This window comes from Triticum aestivum, chromosome 4B, assembly GCF_018294505.1.
Source record: "Triticum aestivum cultivar Chinese Spring chromosome 4B, IWGSC CS RefSeq v2.1, whole genome shotgun sequence".
NCBI classification, from domain to species: Eukaryota; Viridiplantae; Streptophyta; class Magnoliopsida; order Poales; family Poaceae; genus Triticum; species Triticum aestivum.
Genome location: NC_057804.1, coordinates 645,429,613 through 645,451,956, shown reverse-complemented (window position 1 = coordinate 645,451,956; position 22,344 = coordinate 645,429,613). Strand labels below are relative to the sequence as shown.

The 22,344-nt window shown below is 43.9% G+C and overlaps 1 protein-coding gene and 1 pseudogene across 1 annotated transcript; both read right to left on the bottom strand.

Moving 5' to 3' along the window:
* Positions 1-621: 621 nt before the first annotated feature.
* LOC123090342 (uncharacterized) lies at positions 622-3,208 on the bottom strand. The gene is made up of 7 exons (XM_044511684.1): positions 3,092-3,208; positions 2,919-2,994; positions 2,751-2,811; positions 2,153-2,240; positions 1,902-1,964; positions 724-798; positions 622-639 (listed from the first exon to the last, which is right to left on the bottom strand). The coding sequence occupies exons 1-7, from the start codon at positions 3,206-3,208 to the stop codon at positions 622-624; spliced, it is 498 nt and encodes a 165-aa protein (XP_044367619.1).
* Positions 3,209-14,573: 11,365 nt separating this feature from the next.
* Positions 14,574-18,178, bottom strand: LOC123090340 (kinesin-like protein KIN-14E; annotated as a pseudogene).
* Between the last annotated feature and the right edge of the window lie 4,166 nt (positions 18,179-22,344).

Here is a 22,344-nt window from a genome sequence, read left to right as displayed (position 1 = left end):
TAAATACCAGAACGTCAAAACAGAAAGCGATCGACTTTATTGCTAGCGATGGCAAAGCGCTGTAGATCCATCTAATAATTGGATGGCTAGCGATGGCAAAGTGTTGTGGTGGCTCCTAGCTAGCTCAGTTATACTGTTTAGTAATTAATTAAGCCATCAAAGTATGAGAAGAAAAGTTGGCTCAGCACATCAAGCATACCCGGTTTGGATTCAGCCCGTCAAAGCATATCAGGCAACGTCCACACGCCACCAACAAATTCTTTCTCAACCAGAATGGTAGGCAGAGCAAACAAATCCTTGGTATTTTCAAGTGTATGTTGTTCATGTGCGCACAAGCCCACAAATCTTGATCAAGCCATGCCAGAGGAGGAATACTTTAAATCGCCAGCATGCCAGGCAATTTGATTCCAGCTACCATGCATCCTCAGGATACTAAATCAGAAACTAAGCTAGTACATACCAACGATTGACCATTCACGAATAGGGCATTCAACAACATCATAAACAAACTTTATGAGCTAGTAGATTTGATGATAAACACATTCAGGATGCATGGAAGAATTAGCCTAGCTACAAAATCATACTATAACTAGCCTCATCCCCCCACACTGAGTCACTCTATCAACTTTGAACATAAACCTAACCAGATAAAGTTACAACAGGCATTAATCTAGCAAAGATGAGACTTGTCGCATTCAATAGTCGACGGCCCATCCAATCTACTCTTGAGGAGGTCCCCTTGTGGAGATGGTCCACGGCCTCCTCGGCCTCGGCCACGGCCCCTTCCTCCATCACCTTCTACACATGAGATTAATAAGATAACATTGCTTAGTGGTGATTAAAACCATATTTAGAGAGGAGTTAGGCAACTGGAAAAGAATTATTCAAAGGAATGCCAATTTATAATATCATCACTACTTTCTACCGAAGTCAAAGCATAGTATTAAAGATTTAATAAGTAACAAACATATTAACAATGCACCAAGAAGAGAATGAACCCATATTTAACTATTAGACAAATGCAGAGCACCTATAATACAAGTATATATTATGCTCCTCTAAAGATAGCTTAATTTTATGAGGCTCTCATATGGCCAGAGTTGTTCATCAGTAAATCTTTTGTGTGACTTCAATTGTCAAAATCGGTGAATTTGTTTCTTGTGCAGCTGTGGCAGCATCTTGAGACCTAGTACAACTGCAATTAACTAGGCAGGGCAAAGCAAAGCTAGCTTGCTCGGTCCTTTTCGATCGACTTTCAAGGTGAAAAAGCAAGCAGACAGGAAACACCACTTGCACAATAACATCCACAATAAGCTAGGTGCAACATAAGGAACATTCTTGTTTTCTTCATATTACACTACACGTGACAGGCCTCAACATGCCCTACCACTTAATGTCAGACAAAACGCACTGACTATATCTTTGACAGATTGGGCAGTAAGTTTATCATACCGTGCCCAAATTCGACGAGCATAAATACATCAGGTGTGGTGTACAGGTGGACGGTAACCATAGGGAGACATTGTCCACGACGTACTATTCCCAAGGCATCTACCAGTTCAAGAATCAGAGTCACTTTCTGTATCGGAATGCACGTCAAACGGTATTATTTCCGTTCGTGTTTGCCTCAAGTGGCGGCATATCATCATCCTCATCTCCATCCTCATCAGAGTTGTGCAATGTCGTTCCTTCTGACCCTGTCGCCCACCCATTGGGGCTTGACTTGAAGATAGCCGGCCTGGCATAACAAAGATGAGTTAATCAGGGGCACCCAATCGAGAGGAAGGACGACAAGCTAACAATCCTGATTTTATCAAGTAGATAGACTACTGATGCAGAGCTCATACGAAAGCATAAATAAAAAAGATGGAATTAACCAGCCCAGTCCCCAGTTAAGTTACAGGATCCATGAGTTGAGCAACAGTTTCAACAACATTCCTTCCACTTGTTGGCTTGTACCTCAACTGCGATTGGACAGGAAACACTTGCAGAAAGGAACAAGAAACAGGGGAAAAACAAGAAACTAGTAGTAGTAGTAGTAGCACTCAGCTGAATTGTTGGAAAACTCTTCTTGGTGGTCACAATTGTACCTACTATAACATGCAGAAATAACAAGCAGCATATGGAACAAAATCTTGTTTCTTCATATTACAGCACAGGTGACGACGACAAGCTTCGTCATGCCCTGCAGCCACTTGAAGATAGCCGGCCCATTGGGAGTCGACTTGAAGATAGCCGGCCTGGCATAACAAAGATCGAGTGAATCAGTAACAACCCTGGTTCCATCAAGTAAACTACCCGATGCAGGGCTCGTGCGAAAGCACAAACAACAAACTGGTACATTATTATTAGAAAGTCCTCCTAGCTAGGAAAACTTTTAGTTTCTTCAATCCTACTGTGGTATTTTTCCATGATTTATACTACATCAACATTTGATTATAGTATCAGTTCTCGGTGTCATTTTTCATGATCAAGCAAAACCTGAATCAAACCATTTAGGCTATTGAAATGCATTCGTAACGTGCATATCACATGGAATGTGAATTCAATCTAATGTTTAAGAAGGAAAAAAAACTGGGCTTTGAAACCTGCATATGCACAGTATACTATTGAAAGAAACAGCTGAATGAACTGACAGTCAACCACAAGCATATGAACCACGCCATGTATATGCACATACTCCCTGCTCGGTCCCATATTAGAGGAGGCAGTATAGTATGCACGTGCACGTACCATGTATATGCACATACTTCCTACTTCCAGATTCGAGAGCCTCGTCCCTCCCACTAGCATCCACAACCACGAAATTCCCTGCACATTCACTCATTCATTCACAGTTCTTGATCAGAGCTACTGTAGTTTTTTTAGCGTGGCCAAGTATAAAAGCCAAGCCATTTGGTACTAAATAAATTACTGACCGTTCTTGATCCAGAAGCTCGTCTGGAACTTGGCGGGGAAGAGGGCGAGAGACTTGACGCCCTCGCCGTCCGTCACCTAGCACCAGCACGGCGGCAGCAGGAAGGAGTGAGGAAGAAGCAAGAAGCAATTTTGAAGAAAAGAGAGGGAAGGAAGGAAGAAGGTAAGAAGGTACCTCGATGAGGTTGGAGCCGCGCAGCGTGACGACCTGCATGATGCTCTCGCCCTCCGCCAGCATCACCGTTGTGCCCTCCTCGCACGCGCACCGCAGGTTCTTCCTACCGCCTTTCATCCGACGGCGCCGCAGCCCACCGACAGAGGGAAGGTTCTGGTGCTGGACTCAACAGGTGTAGCGGCGGCGGCGGCGAGGCCGAGCAAGGTCTTCTCTTGTTGCGGCGGCGGTCCGCTGCTCGGGTGGGGGAACTAGCTTTTTTTTAGAATCAGGTGGGAGAACTAGCTATAGGTAGGACTGCAGCACATAACACGCCCAGCCCACTATGTATGTGGGAGTGGGCCTTCCAACCATGGGCCTTCAGCAAATCAATGGCCCCTCTAAACATTATAACACTACTTCGGTTTTTAGGTTCACCGGGGCAAAACAAAAACAAAACAAATGCTACCACGTGACATATGTGGTAAGAAATCTAAATAATTCAAAAAATGCTAATTTCGTCAATTTAAATAATAATGGAAACTAGATTTCGTGACACCAACAGAAAAAAAAAACCCGGGAATTGGGTTAATTTTATTTCATACTCGGTCTCTATGCCCGCCCCTTGGCGTAGAATGAGCTTAAGGTCCTTTTTAAAATGTTTACATGTTCTACAAATAATAATTTTAATTCATACAATTTAATATTCTTAAGGTCCTTTCCGAAATGTTTACGGTGTAACAAAATCCAGCTCAAAACAGCGCATGTCCATGGTGTAACCGACAAAATTGGGATAGAATGGTGGAGCTAGACGGGCGGGCCCACTAAATTCATGAATCCATGCAGAGACAATAGAGCAATTAAATTTGAGGCAGAGCTATGTGTTAAGACCATTGAACAAATTTATGAAAAATGAGGGCTTAGCCATTTGACGGCCACAAGCACTACATTACACAACATGGACACACTATAATACACAAATCTCATAACTCCTCGTGAGTGGCAACAGAACGAGTGGCTCAGAGTAGCTGGTGTAACATAATAAAGAGTGTGCACAACATAGTCATAGTGCCGACGTAAGCTGCAAACGAGTGGCTCGGAGTAGCTGGTGTAACATAATAAAGAGTGTGCACAACATAGTCACAGTGCCAACGTAAGCTGCAAAACAGGTGAATGTCAACGGGAGGGGAGAGAAATTTCGCTGGGCATTGTGGTTCTTGTGGGTATGGACTGCAAGCCAGCCGAAAAGGGCGACGGAGCATTCTTGGTTCATGAGCAAAAGTGCCTCGCGCCCTGCAGCTTGCACGTGAGATCCATGAACGCAATGTGGAGTCACTGTCCCATCATGGTGATTGCACGGGCGGAGAATAATTAAGGTGACCACCAAGCTCGTCAACCATGGTGATCCCAAGTTTTTCTTCTTGTTTGCTCTACATCTTTGTTTAGTTTGTTGATTCGCTGAATGCTACAACTTGATGATCATGTTACCATATAGCCCGGGTGTGCTGCCACGCCGTACAAAACAAAAGAGGGCACGACATCATGTTGATGCATTGTTGGATGGAACTCAGGGGGCAAAGTGTGTGGATGAACAACACTTGGCGCCCAGAACTTTTTGAACATCCGGTTCTTTCTTCAGATGTAATATTTATATTTGAACTATTGTTGTACTAGAATATTTGCATGCCATTTGCGGATTAATTTTCTATTTTATATAATTATTTACATGCCATTTATGGATTAATTATGCTATTTTATAAAATTATTTGCATGCCATTTATGGATTAATGTTGCTATTTTATATAATTATTTGCATGCCATTTATTCTATTTTATGTAATTAATTGCACACTATTTATGAATCATTTGTTCTATTTTATTTAAATATTTGCACGGTACTGATGAATTAATTGTTCTATTTTATTTGTTCTATTTTATTTAAATATTTGCACGGTACTGATGAATTAATTGTTCTATTTTATTTGTTCTATTTTATTTAAATATTTACATGTTATTTACGAAAGAATTATACTATCTATACTACATGTTATTATTATTATTTTGAGATTTATCTATACTGCATGTTATGGGTGCAACTTGAGTCATCCTTTGTAAACTTGGGCTAAACGGGCTTGTAGCACTACTAGAAATACCACTACTAATGGCGCACCTAATATGGCCATTAATGGCGCATCACTGGTGCGCCATTGATAGCACGCCATTAGTAATTTTTACTAATGGCGCACCACCTGGTGCGCCATTAGTATCTGGTATACTAATGGCGCACCACCTGGTGCGCCATTAGTATATGCGAGGGTGCGCCATTAGTATGCCTCCCAGGGGGCATGTATACCCAGGTGCTTTGGCATACTAATGGCGCACCATCTCTGGATGCGCCATTAGTAACTGCAGCATACTAATGGCGCACTACCCGGTGATGCGCCATTAGTATGCACTGTCATACTAATGGCGCACTGTCATGTGATGCGCCATTAGTATGAATATTAGGTTTTTTTTAATTTTTTTATTTTCTGTTTTTTGCACAGGTTACAAAATGTATAATTTGACAAAATATAGACAGCACACATCAACAATAGATTCATCAAATACAATAGAAGATTAGTCTTTGAATACAATTCATCATATTAGTCTTCGAATACAATTCATCATATTAGTCTCCGAATTAAAAAGACCGAACAAAGATAGAACATTATATTACAAGTCTCGAGACCGCGAGTAGCGAGTTTGTCTTCGCATTACAAGTCGATATCGATCATCTAAACTACCATCACATAGAAGAGAGCTGCGGTCATCACGATGAGCATCATCACGATGAAACTCGTCTTCATCCGGTTCCTCCAACGCTCCCTCCCCTCTCCCGCTAGATAGCGGGCGTATCTAGATTCGGCCTCGGCCCTAGTGGTGTACCCTTTGTAACTGTTACCGCTGAATCGGTGAACCTGTCTCCGACACTCCTCCCAGTCATCGTAGACTCCGGGAACCTTACCCTTGTACACGACATACGTCGGCATCGCTATGCACTAGCCAAACGAAACGTTAGTACCAATTCACAGACAATACATAAGCAATATATAATTATGCAACAGAACGATCGGAAGAGAAAAGCAAGACATTAATAGCATCGATTACATCTAAGTTGAACGACTCTCGAAACCAAAGAGACATACTACAAGTTCATTAAAGTTTAATTACAACATGAGCCAATCGATGTTTCAGAACTAGACAACTCGACTCAAGGGACCGGAGCGTGGATGAAGCCGCCGTCTATCGTGGGAGTCATGAAAGAACGGGCGTTGTCATCCTGCATTTGTAGCATTGTGTCGATGTCACTGTTGGACGGTTGATTTCTGAGGTAGAACTGCCCCGAGGTACGAAGGACATCTTGATGGATGATTTCCGCAAACTCCGACTGGATGCAAAAGAATTCTTGTCGGAGGTCCGCGTCCTGGATTGCCGACACGCTCGCGGCCCAATCTTGGAGTTTACTCGGTAGCAGAAGTTGATGATGGTCCCGTACGATCGCCCGCATGTGATGGATGGCGTAGTAGGCACCCTTCTGACCGCCAGGCGGCTGCTTGACGCAGCAGAACGTCGTATTGTGGGAGAACACGTGCTTGCCGTACTTACGAATAGGCCTGGTGAAGGTGCCTCCAGATTGGGCGTAGCCGGGGAGAACATCATCAAGAACCTTCTTGACATTTGTGTAGTCTACGTTCGACTGACGGTCCGGGTCGAAATACGTGGCCATGGAATATTTGGGGCTTAGGAGGATGAGCGTGCAACGTGTGTCACTGCAGAAAACACGGAATGTTAAAAGAAAAACGATCGAAAAGTAAGAATTCATATGTTACGGGCCGGTTGAGGGGAGGACTTACTCGGGAAAGTAAGGCACGAGGAAGTTATCCTTATCTTGGTTTGCCAGAATGACGCCTTCGAGGTAAGAACTCGCGACTTGCCGGTCCCCAGCGCTGCCCAAGATCTTGGCACGCATGTAGAAGGGGTCGACTATCACGATGTCCGAGGTCTTGTCGCGAATGATCCGCATCTCCATACTCAGCGAAAATAGCCGAACGAAGGTGTAGTGCAGCGGATGAAGGTTAAACATAGCAAAGATGTCATCAAACCGCAGGACGATCGTACCCCCGATGTCACCATCCACAAAGCCCTTGCCCTCTGGCACCTTGGCCACGAAAACCGGGTATGCCACATCCTTCTCTCTGAGACGCCGCTTCTCCAAAGAAAGAACACTGTCGTGCAGACTCCGCATAGCACCGGTTGCAGCATTGAGCATATTTGGTGGTAGCATCGCCCTACCCGCCACATGCACCCTCCTCGAGATATCCTGCGGTGAAGGTGGCCCGTCCTAAGCACGGATCGTACTCGGTGCCGGCTGGCTCGCACCCTTCTTAGTCTTTCTTTTGCGTGCCTTCTTCTTCTCCTGTAATGGGACCGAGTTCTGCTCACAGACCGCCTTCTTGAGTGTGTTGGGGCTGATAATATTTCGCACCTCGCCTATCTGAGGCTCGGTGAAGTCGGCAGCTGGAGGCGTCTCCTGAGAGCTGAACGCCAGACGGCGCCTGTTGCAACTTGGCTTCTCCGCGGTACGAGCTAGATCGCACACGTCTTTTGTTGGGTTTGGTTCTTGAGAAGGAGGCCCCATGAAGTCGCCATCGTACCCATGCTCGGCAAAGTACTGATCGACGTTGCCAAATGTATCATCGTCGTCGTCGTCGTCGTTCTGATCCTGTGCCATATGCATGTTTGGATCCAGTGGCATAGGGATGTTCGGCACCGTTACGGCGGTCTTGCCATGGGGCCGACTTGGCGCCGGCACGACTGGCGGTGTTGTCTTTGGGGTGGTGTCCCCCGCCCCCAAACGAATCTGGCTCTTCGACCAAAGCAGGGGCCAGCTCAGGCAGGCGCTGAGGGTCATCACGTCATCATCGTCGGCCCCGACGGGTCGAATCGGAGGTAACAAGTCGTCGCAGCCTGGCAGCACCCGAACCAGTTGAACCCTAAACAAGTTGGGTGGCATCTGGGTACCGTGGAACAAGGGGTTGCCCGGTTGAACGATTTTGCCCTTGGCGACATCGACCAACTCGTTGTTCACGAAGTGGAGGAGAGTGCACGGAACGTCGGCGGCGCCCTGCGAAAACATGTAGGGCGTCAGGGATGCCCAGTCAAAGGCAAGGAGATGAAGTCCTCGGCCGAGAGAGGCTTAATTAGTTACCGTGATGATGACGTCGAGCTCGGCTAATGTCGAGGCACCGCCAACGGCGGGCGTGCAGTTGACGGAGCGGCCGCTTGCTGAAGAGGTGCCGGCCGGCGTACACCCGGGTGCATTAAGCTCCCGTGCCGGCGTCGGAGACACCAATGCCGCCTCCGCCGGAGGCACCAATGGCCCCGCCATCGCATTATGCGAGTTGCTGGCCGTGAAGCTAGGAATCGGGGGCGGCCCCTGTTGGCCGCCCGCAATCCACGCACTCAACCCCGAGATCAAGGTAGGCACAAGGGCGGTGATCGTCGCTCCGAGTCGTTGTTCCACTTGCTCTTGGACAATCTCCGGAATCCGCGCCACCTGTGCCTTGAGTTCTTGAACCTCTCGCGCCTAGCTTTCCGAGCTGGTCTTTTTCTCCTTCCGCACACCAGCGGTATAGTATGACCCCCATTTTGTCGACAAGCCTTTGCCGGCCACACGACCAGCTGACGTCGGCTTACTGAGCTTATCCTTGTTCTTCATTATATTCAACCCCCTATTTAGAGTGGTGTCCCAAGGGTTGCTCTAAGTCGACCCCGCGCTACTGCTTTCAGTCGCCTGCGGAAGGAATGTGAACCATTTAGAAATTCGGCTTCATTAATTAGAATGCAACCATATGGAGCTAATTACACGGGGGTGTATTCCTTACCAGAACAAGCTCAAGCCGCCTGTTCTTCGGATCCGTGGTAAGCTCCTTTGTTTTCGGGTCCTTCTTGTACCGGGCCCTGACAAAGTTCCTGGTCTGCTTGTCACCGTATTTATCGAAGAGGGGCGGTAGGCCTTGCTCGGCACGGTCCGCCTCCTCCTTGTCCCATATAGGCTCCGCCACTCTGTAACCGCCGGGACCGAGTGTGTGTTCCCCTATGTTCAGCTCCCGCATTTGTTTCCCCCACTCACTTGATTGGGAGCTTGCGGTGCTCGAGCAATTGATCTTGAAGTCGTTGTAGTCATCTTCGGTGATCGAAGGATTTTTCTCCTTGATCTTCTCATAACTCTCACCTTTCTCGATCATTCTCTTCACATTGCTTTTCCAAGTAGACAGGGCCTTGCTCATCTTCGTGAGGGCAGCATTGTTCACTTTATTCCCTTTGAGGCTTGTGTTTTTGAATTCAGCGGGGAACTTGTATCGTTCGTGCAGCTTCGTGAAGAGGAGGTGGCGCAAATTCCCCCGGTCAGGATGCCTCAGGTTCTCGGTGTTGATCGAGACGGTGCTCCGGACAATGCACCCAAGCTGAAGCGAGTACCCCTTGACTATTCGTTCGGGCGCCGTTGGATTCCCGTTGGAGTCCACTTCAGTAACTTCCTCCTTGAGGGTGCGGAGCACGATCGGGCGCCGGTCCTTCCGTTGCCTCTTCGGCTGGCTGCTCGGCGCCCTGTGACAAGGCGAATATGAGTTGTTCTTCCGCGGAAGAATCCTCATGTAAAGGGTACGACAGAAGCTTATGCTTGAACCAACGCGTGAAACATGAGTTGTGCTCTTTGAGTGTATCTCCGTCCGTCCTCTGTTGGCCTCGGTCATTGTACGTCTTTTTAATAAAGGTTTTGTGCTCTACCAACCAAGGATCGACCACGTCTATGTGTCGTAGCACGACTAGGTTTGCTCTTTCAAAGTCGGCGAGTCGACCCTCGAAGTCGACATGCATTTCGCGGCGACCCTCACGATGACCCCATCCAGCGAGCCTGCCGAGGTGCCTGTTGACGGGCAGACCAACGGGGTTCTCGATGCCTAGATAATTCGTGCAGTAGGAGATGCACTCTTCGGTCAGAAAGCCCCTGGCTATGCTTCCTTCTGGACGTGACATGTTGCGAACGTATCCTTTGATGACACCATTCATCCTTTCGAACGGCATCATGCTGTGCAGGAATGTCGGCCCGAGTTGGATGATATCCTCCACTATATGGACCAGCAGATGCACCATAACGTCGAAGAATGCGGGCGGGAAGTACATCTCAAGCTCGCATAGTATCACCACGATCTCTTCCTGTAGCCTTCTGAGTTGCCTCATGCCAATCGACTTCCGAGAGATGACGTCGAAGAAGTTGCATAGGCCAAATAGCGTTTCACGGACGTGCGCGTCCATGATCCCACGGATTGCAACTGGAAGTATCTGCGTCATCAGCACGTGACAGTCGTGAGACTTCATCCCGCTGAACTTCTGCTTCGCTGGGTCTAGGTATCTGCTTATCTTTCCCGCGTAACCGTAAGGAAGTTTTACTCCTAGGAGGCAGGTGAAAAACTGCTCGATCTCCTCCTGACTTAGAGTGAAGCACGCGGGAGGGTAGTCATTTCCGGTCTTCTTGGCCTTTTTGCCTTTGCGACGACTTTCTCTGTCCTGCTTCGCCTCATCATCATCATCATCATCATCATCATCATCATCATCATCATCATATATAGCGTGAAGCTCCTGCCTGATGCCCATTGATTTCAAGTCTGCCCTTGCTTTCGGCCCATCTTTGGTCCTCTCTGGCATGTTGAGCAGGGTACCAAGCAGACTCTCGCACACGTTCTTCGTGATATGCATGACATCAAGGCTGTGAGGCACACGGTGGATCTTCCAGTACGGCAAGTCCCAGAAAACAGACCTCGTTTTCCATACCTTCAGCAGCGGCTCTGGCGCCTTTCGCTTCTTTCCCGGCTCTGGCGCCTTTTGCTTCTTTCCCGGCAGTGGGCAGTCTTTCCAATTTTTCAACAGCTTGTCTACTTCCTCGCCGCTCCTCGTACACGGGCGTTTTCGGGGTTCGGTTTCACCATCGAACAGATCCTTGCGTTTCCTCCACGGGTCATCGTCGCGAAGCCACCTTCGATGTCCCATGAACACGGTTTTCGAAGACCCGGGATCTCTATCTAGCTGGCGATATGTTGTGTCATCCATGCACCTTACGCATCCAGAAAATCCGTGGACTACCTGCCCCGCAAGATATCCGTAACCGAGATAGTCGTGCACCGTCGTGAGCAGTGCGGCTCTCATAGGGAAATATTCTTTCTCTGCGGCGTCCCACGTATTGGCTGGCGTTTTTCACAGCGTGTCAAGCTCCTCTTTCAGCAGCCCCAGATACATATTGATGTCATTCCCTGGTTGTTTCGGCCCTTCAATTAGCATACTCATGTGAATGTACTTCCTCTTCATGCACAACCAGGGGGGAAGGTTGTACATCTACACAAACACAGGCCAGGTGCTATGTGTGCTTCTCTGGCTGCCAAACGGATTGACTCCATCGGTGCTCGCGCCCAGCACGATGTTCCTTGGATCGTTCCCAAATTCTGGGTATTCGAAGTTCAATGCTTGCCACTGGCTCGCATCCTTAGGGTGACTCAGCATCTTGTCTTTTTTATCTATCTCCGGATCATTTGCGTCATCTTCTCGCTTCTTCTCCTCCCTATCCGCGTGCCAACGCAGGAGCTTTGCTACCTTAGGATCCGCGAAATACCGCTGCAGACGAGGAGTGATCGGAAAGTACCACACCACTTTTCGAGGAGCTTTCTTCCTCTTCTTGTATCGAGTGACACCGCACACCGGACATATTGTAGACTCCGCGTGCTCGTCCCGATAAATGATGCAATTGTTCATGCACACATGGTATTTCACGTGCGGTACACACGATTTTCTTCGCCTCCTCCAAACTGGTCGGGCACTTGTTCCCCTTGGGAAGACGTTCGTGCCAGAATGACATGTTCTCGTCGAAGCATGCGTCGGTCATTTTGTGTTTTACCTTCATCTCCAGGGCCATGAGCGTTACTTTCAGGCGGGTATCCTCGGGCCTGCATCCTTCATACAATGGAGTAACCGCGTCTAACTCAAGTTGATCCATCTTGGCTTTCTCTCAGGCGGCAGCTCTTGCGTTATCCGTCTGCTTGAGAAACAGCTCTTGAATATGAGGGTCCTGCACCCAGCCCATCGATGGTCCAGCGTCGTCTGCTCCGCCGGCATCATCATCTTCATGATCATGCCCGTCGCCTGCTCCGGCATCTTCCTCATCATCATGTCCTGCATCTTCTACATGATGACTGTGTACAGCATCACAGTCATGATCATCTCCTGGGGATTCTTCGTCTTCTCGCCCGCCCGAGCCGCGGTGGTTGTCTTGCTGCCCTTCCTCATTTCTTGCCTGGCCCGCATGGACGACTTCGTAGTCATCTTCATCACCTTGCCACCGATAGCCATCCATGAAACCACGCAACAGCAGGTGGTCCCGCACCTGCCCGGAATCCGGGTCCGCAATAAGGCTCTTCAGCTTGCATCTTCGACACGGACATCTTATCTCCCTCTCGTTCTTTTGAAGCATCTCGGCCTTCGCGGACCTCAAAAACCTATTCACGATGCCTTCGGTCATCGTGCGGACCATGGTCGCCTGCAGGGTAGAGCAAAACGATATTTTAGAACCAAACAAAAATTTGGCATGACTTTCCCTAAAAATAGGACCAAAAAGAATGCTTAATGCCAAAATTCTCGCCGAAACGGAAATGAATCAACATTCCGGCAAAATATTGGCAACTATCGCATATCAAATACCGGTACACCTCCAAACACAAACACATATGCAACACCACAAACATATGCAACACCACGAACATACATAGATCTAGCTAGGCCGTAAAAAATGCATGTGCACATTGTTGTAAGGAGAACAACCTAAATATAGCTTCCCCCTTACTTACCTATTAAAACAAGGTAATTTAACCACTTAATTTGAATGAATCTATGGTGGAAATGAGGTGAAAAAGAGGAGGCACCCGAGACAAGGAGGAGGTGGAGAGAATGAAGTGGGGAGAAAGTGAGTGTGTGGGTAGGAGAGGCTGTCCCAAATATCTTGTTGCTGCCCACTTACTAATGGCGGACCTCTTGCATGGTGCGCCATTAGTACTTACAACTACTAATGGCGCACTTAAGCAGGATGCGCCATTAGTATGTTTGGATAGGCACACTAGTTCAAAAAAAAAAATTCTATACTAATGGCGCACCCGCTGCCTGGTGCGCCATTAGTAGTTACAACTACTAATGGCGCACTTGGGCAGGATGCGCCATTAGTATGTTTGGATAGGCGCACTAGTTCAAAAAAAAATTTTTATACTAATGGCGCACCTGCTGCCTGGTGCGCCATTAGTAGTTACAACTACTAATGGCGCACTTTGCCCGGATGCGCCATTAGTATGTTTGGACAGGCGCACTAGTTTAAAAAAAATTGATACTAATGGCACACCCTTAGCGTGGTGCGCCATTAGTAGTTTAAACTCTAATGGCGCATCAGATTGTGGTGCGCCATTAGTATATACTAATGGCGAACCATCTTTCTGGTGCGCCATTAGTGTCAATCCCATCTATAGCCCTTTTCCTAGTAGTGTAGCCACAGGGAACCTCATCGTCTTCAGCGCCGGTAGCGAGCCGCGGTCCAGAAACTAGGTGTTTCCCTCGCCTCATTCGGTGAGGCACGTTTGCACGCCAGCTGTTGCTGCTTTGCTTGTCTTAAAAAAACGGTTGCTGCTCTGCTAGTTTTACGAGAAAACCGATTTACTAGCATTACCGGTATTCAAAAATCTGAAAACAAAATTCAAATATAAAATGTTCGCAAGTTACTAAAATGTTGTCGAATTTGAAAAAGGTTATGAATTTTTTTATTTTCAAAACTATCCTCTAATTTTAAAGCATTAACAAATTTGGAAAATGAATTTGCAAAAACTTCATGAGTTTGAGAAAAAAATTGTGAATTTTATAAAGTAAGTTGACAGATATAAAAATGTTGAAGGATTTAACAAATGATCATGAACTTTAATAAGTTTGGAAATCTGATATTATTTTCGGAATTTCAAAAAGAATCATGAGTTTTAAAATATGTTCATGGTTTTTCTACAAAAAATATCCATGGATTTAAAACAAAAATGGAAAAAAGAAAAAAAAAGGTAGACGGTGAGATGGACTCTCAAGTTGAGATGCATTGCAAGGTGACATTTTTTATTATTATTATTTTTTGAAAGAAAAGGTAGACCATGATCTACCTTATGCATTCAAAACGGGACAAAACCTGAATGACAAAAGTCAAATTACACCTACCTAAATGTTGCATCAAAGCAGCCGGCCTAAATGGTTTTGTTTTACAAAGCATCAAGGTAGGTAGGTCTCTATGTTGAGGGGTGGCTCGGCTCAGCTCAAAGTTGAGCCTCCAATCCATCTTCTTCTTACTCTACCAAGGTAAAACTACACCTACAAATACAGTACAACAACGAAACCCCTCCCTACTCCTACAAACAAACAAAGTTACAGACAAGTCAGTCACTACTCATCTCAGCTCATCTCATCTCATCTCATCTCATCTCATCTCATCTACAACAATAGAGACACACACCTAAACGCTCGCAGCCCCAGCCTACCTCACCTAACCAACCCCTTGGTCTTGTTGCTGCTCGCCACCGCCGCCTACTGCTGCTGCTGCCTCGTCACCCTGGAACCACAGAGACTCTGTGTCAGCTACCCGGTTCGGTGGTTTCAGAATTTACACCAGGATGGATGATCAAAGAAACCAAATACGTGCACATGCAGCACGGCTAGAAAATAACCAACCTTTGATTCTGCAGCTGATCTTTGTTCTTCCTGCTCCTTCAGTTTGACCTCCAGCTCCTCAATCTGAAACAAAAAAAGGCACATAACCAAATCAATCCAAGTCTCTTGTTGTTAATAATTCCCATTGATTGATGATTGTTATCTAGGTAAAAGATTCAATTGAGTTATGTACCGTTTGCTTAAGAGCTGCGACCTCAGAGTCTGACTGCTGCTGCTGTCCAAGCTTACGCTCCAACTCCTCTATCTGCATGGGTAATATCATATTATCTGCCTTTCCTTAAACAATTACTACTCCCTCCGTTCCTACAGATAAGTCTTTTTAGATATTACACTATAAACTAGATACGGATGTATATAGACATATTTTAGAGTGTAGATTCACTCATTTTGCTCTGTATGTAGTCCATAGTGGGAATATCTAAAAAGACTTGTATTTAGGAACGGAGGGAGTAGCTGTTAACGACATTAATTAACCACTTCCAATTCCTACGTTACCTTGTGCTGTAGCACACTACATGCTTCTTCCTTCTCCTTCAGTTTTCCAGAAAGCTGATTCTGCTGCTTTTCCGACGTAATCTGAGAATGCATCTTAGAGTATAGTTGGCTTTCAAGCTCCTTCACCTTCAATCAAGTTATTACACAAAGTCTGTCAGCCACAATTTACAAGTCAAAAAAAGCAGTCTAGAAGAATCAACACAAGATTCAGTCACAAGATATTTGAAACTGAAATATTAGCCTCCTCCTCAATTGCACAGACATACCTTGTCTTGCAAGTTTTTGTAAAGCTGCTATTTTCCCTTGGCTTTATTCTCTAAATTTTGACACTTCTCTTCCAGCTTTCTCAAAGATTCCTCCTTCAGCTTGGCTTCCTGCTTAGACCTTTCAAGTTGTCACACGTTCAGAAATACCCATCAGTTCAGCTTCAAGCATTCACAGAACTAACAAGCTTCAGGAATATCAACACTCACCATCTGTTTGACCTTTTGAAGCTCGGCTGTGTCGACCTGCTTCTTTGGTGGGCCCAGTTCTATACCACGGACATGGCTAGCAAAGTTCAACGAACTCAAGGTTTCCGACGTGTCGTTGTCGGATGGGCTAATTTGCACAAACATTACGACTTTTGAATCGCCTCCTGTTACCGCAATTGTGGAGAAGAACAGAAAAGAACAAATTAATCGCGTGGCCAAGTGAGAGAATGCAGAGGAACAGAAATGGTCAATATTTGGTATATTGTTCATATGGTATTTGTTCCAGAGCAACAAACAGATCAATTTACCTAAAGAGTCTTGGAGCAAGTGCGTCAATTTGGAATTCCTACGCACAAGAAAAGTATCAAGACAGTAAGAAAACAGGAGCTGATAGGTGCAAACCCGTTACTGACTCAGAGTGCAAACCTGTAAGGAATGTGGATGCTTCTGGAAGCAAGAGCATAAATGACATCGCCTAAAGCAGAAAGCGACCTGTTGATATTTTGTGCTTCCTTGAGCCGATCACCTTGCGCGTCTGTCTTGGCTAACCGCTCGCTTCCAGCAAGATCTACCAACCAGAGCTTACTTGTTGTATAGCCCCCATTTATCAGGTTCTTTGCTCTAACCATGATACAAAGCATGCTGAAAACAAATTATAAAGGTCAAACCATTTTTACCACAAGCAGGAAGGTACTCCACGGACAAATGAAAAATAATGTTAATTATGACCAACCAGTGTGAGCGACTGCTGTGTTCATTCACATTGTTTGACCCTGTAGCCCTCGAATTGCTTCCAGTTTGTAAGACATCCCAAACTTCATTTATGTCATCAACTTTGGCCTCAACTATGCCGGGCACATGATGGGATCCTTCACCTGCTTGTTTGATCTCCAACCTATATATGCAAATATATACAGGTTACCACAACATGGTACTATTGTGAACAAAAAATGAAGGATGCCGAAGGAAAGTGGTTGTACTTAGATGAAGTATTGTGAAACAAAATGAAGGGTACTAAAGGAAAGTGATTTACTTCTTAGATGAAGGGGATGTTGCAAGGAGGTCTCTGATTTGTTCATTGTACACCTCAAGCACACTAACTGATATGTTGTACGTGAGAGTGTCTTTTCTCTCATCGGCAATCTTGAACAACTCCTCCAGAGTTCTATAGTTTACTCCTCTGTTCCTTTCAGTCCCTTCCATGGTGAAGGTCTTCCCAATTCCTGTTTGTCCGTATGCAAAGATGCATACATTGTATCCATCTAGCACTGACGTGACTAGTGGAGATGCATCGGCATAAACCTCAGCTGTTCATGGATACAACTTGTATATTAGACAAACAAAGAAACTTTTATGATTGTAAACTCCAACATTACTTGGAAGTGTAAACTAGAATTAGCAACATTCGCATTGTAAGAACAGTTGTGAAAGACAACAAAAAGCTAGTACAGGCTCCATAGTACCAAGAGATACCTTGGTCATCCTTTGGGGTGTAGACTCGGTCAAACTTGAATGTCTTTTTTGCTGTTCCTCCATTCATAATCCCAATGTCTCCATCATTTGCTCCATCAAAATCTAAGGCTAGTGATTCATTTGAGATTAAAGGTCGTATTCGGCAGAAAACACGAATATTTCCTTTAAGATCCTGCACCACACAAATATTAAAAATAGATATACTCTATGGGATCACAAGGGTTGAAGAGAGTAAGTCATTACAAGTACAGTGTTATGTAGCTTTTTGCGCAACTTCTCTCCATCCACAATTTTTTTCTCAGCTTCCGTTAGACGTGGCTATAGGTCCTCCGAAAATCTCTTTTGGTTCTCACTCATTGCATGCATTGCCTGCATTGTTGTCAAATAACCAACATTAGTTTTAACTAACAAAATTAAAGTATGTTATTATTGATAGGAAATATTTTCAAGGTCAGGTAAATTTAAGCGGAATCTTGAAAGATGTTTTGCTAACTATTTTGTTGACAACGAAGAACATGTCTCTACACTACCACTCTTATTTTACTTGCAGTTATAGTGCTATTTTATAGCACATACTCCGTGAAGATTCTGATACTTGCTCCTTTGATGTTTATGAGAGGTTGTCTGATTTTCAAAAAGAGATATTCAAGTAAGAGTTGCTTCCAGAGGACCTTTACGTGGTCCACACCCACGTCCTCTTCCAGTTCCAGTGGAACTCCATCTCGGAGATGGCCTGATCTGGTGTAGTGGTTGATGGGGAGCTACTATGTTCTGCTCTGTTCATACCTACAACAATGCTTCCACGTCCTGTCTGTACTTACAAGTGCGTCGATCTCCATTCTCTCATTTGTTTTCTTCATGTTCTTGCACGTGTGTGTGGCGTGTGTTGCTCTTGCATTCCAGAATTTTTGGTAAGCTATGACATTCTTTCCCGTTACTCAGATCTTCCTTGCCTTGTCCTTTGACACAGCCATCATTCATTCGGTGGTTTGACTTCTAAGTTGTGTTGTGAGATTAATTTGGTGCAGATTACAATTTCAATGGAGGATGAATGGTTTTTCAGATCAAGTGGAGAATAAATAATTCTTTAGAATATTTTTGTTCTGACACAAATATATGACGTGGGTCGAATGGTAGATTGATTAAAACCTTTGTAAACAGTATACATTGAGAATAGCTATATCGATTATTCTTTCCTGCGAGTTGAAATAAAATCCTTGTAGTTATGAGCCTGGAAACGGCTTGCTCGTTTTTATTAATTTAGATTTTCAAGTTCTCAGATAAAATGTTCGGAAACATGTTCGTGTTCTCTCAAAAGCTAAGAAGTTGTGAGTGATGCCTACATGTATGAAGAAATAGGTGGATCATTTGTCCCTCTAACAAACAGGGTCATGTCAGATATTGAGATGGTCCTTGGTCAAGATATATAAACCACTAGCACATACTGAAACTAATGTTTGAGTTGTCCCTCTTAACAAATAGGGTAATGTCAGACTATAAAATTCTGAAACCAATATTTCACCTAGCCATGCCTTTGGTAGACAGCAATACCTGTACGTAGGAAACCTCACTTGTCTTGAGATGTATTGAATCTTATAGTAATGTAGGTAGCCAAAGCCAACTCGAATCACTGGTTTGATTGATGGATTAGCAAGACACGCATATGTGAAAGCTGATTGGATAGCCACTGGAAGGTAATTAAGGTGCCTTACATTCATATTTCTTCAACTCATGGTGGTTACAAGCTATGTTTATATTTCTTCAACTCACTTGTGATTACAAGCAAGGAGCCACATGCATTTGTATACGCCTATATGCCTATATAATCAAGCAAGGAGCTACAGTGTGCTTTCGTAGTCTTCCTTATTAGCTCTGTTTATTTCTCATGGAGTGGCTGACGTATATAGTGTTGTAAAATACAAACTACCGGGCAAGCTAGCATATTGCCATCTGCCAGTATTTCCCTTCATCTTAGAAAACTGGAAATGCTGAAGAACTGTCATGCAAGCATATTGGCATCAGACTTCAGGTGAGACTTCAGTTTACATCATCAAAGTGCTATTGCTCCTAAGATAGTTAAGTAGATTACTTGAAATTGGAAGAAATTGCTTTATGGAAACTCTACGTGTGATATACTAATTAATAAACAGGTACATAAGTTCATTCACCAATTCGCCATCAATTTGTTATGGTTGTCTTAAGTCATGGGCTACTAATGATATATAAATCTAGAGGTTGAACTCCTATTATACGCTGACTGCTGTCGATTTTCAAGAGAATAACAAGGCATGCTACCTGCTCTATTCTTTCGTGCATAACTACATATGAAGTTGTACCTTATCATCTACAGTTTAAAAAAATCATTCTTTTTTTTCATTTCTCATCACACTGATTTATACACTGTAATTATGTTGCAACCGATTGTGCCAAAGCGAGCCACTGAATTGGGCCAATGGATAGAAACACATATTGATGTATCTGGGCTCAGCTGGGAGGTGAACAACATGGACAAGCAGTAACTGACCCAGGCTGGTACTCGTTGGGCTGAAAAGCCATGACACCCTTGTTGTGTATAATTTTGCAATGTGATTATCCATGCATATTATTGTTGCTTCATACTTCAGGCATTTACATGTGCATAATAACTGTCCCTTCTGGCTACGATGTAAAGAGTACAAATTATTTCTACCTTTACACCTATGCAGTGTTGGTCCTAGATACGAGGCTTGATGTTTTATATCTCAAAGAAACCAAGTACTCTATTCCTGTTCGATTTCAAATCGTGCTTTATATTGTAAATAGTGTAAAAGGGTGAAAGTTTGTTCAATTAAGGGAGCGCCGCCGCGAGCTGGGGACCGTTCATCATCGTTAGCGACCTCTTCTCGGGTCCCCTCTCTCTATCTCTTATTCCATTAGTGGATGAGGCGGAGCCAGCTCCCGAGCTCGTCCGGCAACTCTTCACTGCAGATTAGTCTAATTACTTGCTTAGTAGTGATTTTTGTTGGGGCAAGCTAGCTGACATCGCTATGCACGAGCTTTGCCCAGGCTCCTCGCGCTGTCTCTGATTAGTGCACTCAGTTGCAGGCAACAAAATTGAAATTGGTATTTATATACTGGTAGAGCTAACCATAATGTACCTCCTGCTGTTGTATTTGATATAATTGGTTGTCCAGTCACCGGTATAAATATGGAGACTTGCAGCGAGTTAAGTACTTATGTGCATCTCGATAAGACTATAATCTGCTAAGCTTTGTGGTTTCAACATAGGAACTACTTCTATTTTGAGTCAGCACTACATTTCTGAATAAATATGGAGACTTGTAGCGAGTATTGTACTTCTATTTTGAGTATACACTGTGGAATTTGGCAGAATTGTGCGTTGTGCGATGGGATCGATTGGCAACAGGATACCCGAAGTTGGTATGCGGTTCAGAAATTCGGATGAGGCTTGGGAGTTCTGGGTGCAATATGGAGGTCACATAGGCTTTGATGTGAGGAAAAGAAATACCATCATAAGCAGAATTGATGGAAAAATCACTTCATGTAGGTTTCAGGAGAATTTTTTTTGAAGCTACGGGAGAATTGATTTTAACCCCCCCCCCCCCCCCCCCCCCGTTTGATGGACTTTGATCTTAAACCCTTTCGTGTCTAGAGCAGTTGGAATTAAAGATTGTATTCGTTTATATTGAACATTTATACTTTGACATACTTTATCCGGTTCCTAAGCGTATGTCTTATTTTACCAATACAACTTTTAATGTACTATCTTTAATATTATATTAGATATAAATAGTTGCATTAAATATGTAATTACCATGTTTTAAGATTACAAATACATTTTCACGGTCTAAATGAAATTGTATAAATTTTACATTCTAACTGAGTTGGAGGTGTAAACTTGTGTTACATTGGATTTTACTCTAAATGGAAGCAAACATTAATATTATAGTACAATTGAGTTTAGTCCTTGCAATGTGATGTGGTGCATTCATGTGTTTCATTTGTCTAAGAAATATTTAGGTTGCTTGACTAATTATTAGTAGACCGAAATTAGTTAAATCTCAATCAATAACTTGTAGCATCGATCCAATGTTGAGATCCATGCAAGAATTATTTTCTCTATGCTCTAACATTATTATTGTTTGCGCCTATATGAATAATATTTTGTAATGTCATGAATCTTTTTTTAGATATGTACAAAAAACGATTGAGTATTACTCAGTCAAACGAGCAAGTCACTATCGTATTTAAGTATCTACAGAACCTGCTAGAGTTATCAATCTAACAAATATAGTTTTTAAAATTTTATGGCACACAATATTATCAAGATTAAATGTAATGGTGTGTTTGGTTGGTGGAACATAGTAGAATATAACTCCCAACAGAGAAATCTAGTAGAATATAATGGAACATATCTAGATTTTAGTGATGGTGCAGTATAACAACTAGGATGGAATGAGATGGATGCACCAGAGGGAATATTGAGCCAATATAATACAGGGAATCAACCCATAAAATCAAATCTGCAAAATTTTCACATAGTGGATATAGAATAGCATTGGGAAAAAAAATCATGCACATAGTTACACTTCTAGACTGCCCCATGCCATTGGACTGGATACATCATTGTAGTATTGCATCATCTTAGATGTTACTTTTTTTAGGCAAATCTTAGATGTTAGTTTTGGGAGCTCTTTTATACCGCCTTTAAGTTGTGTATATGGGGGCTGTGCTTGAAGGCATTCAGAAGGGGCTGGCAAGTGGCAATGACCCGTTAATTCGTATTCGTATATTTGTTTTACCAAACAATTCCACAAAACTATTCTATATTTAATATTGCTTGTTCATTCTAAAATCAACTTAATAATTGATAATTAAATATATATAATATAAATATTTATAATGGAGAATTTATATATAAATGTAGACTTTGCTACATGGAAACGTACATATATTTGAATACAAATATTCATCTCATAATTATCCATACATATAAAAGTAACCA

Coding starts and splice junctions, on each gene's coding strand:
- LOC123090342 (XM_044511684.1), bottom strand. CDS start 3,208: ATGAAAGGCGGTAGGAAGAACCTGCGGTGCGCGTGCGAGGAGGGCACA. Junction 2,995..3,091: donor GCGGCTCCAACCTCATCGAG/GTACCTTCTTAC, acceptor TGCTGGTGCTAG/GTGACGGACGGCGAGGGCGT. Junction 799..1,901: donor TTGCTCAACTCATGGATCCT/GTAACTTAACTG, acceptor TCTCATGTGTAG/AAGGTGATGGAGGAAGGGGC.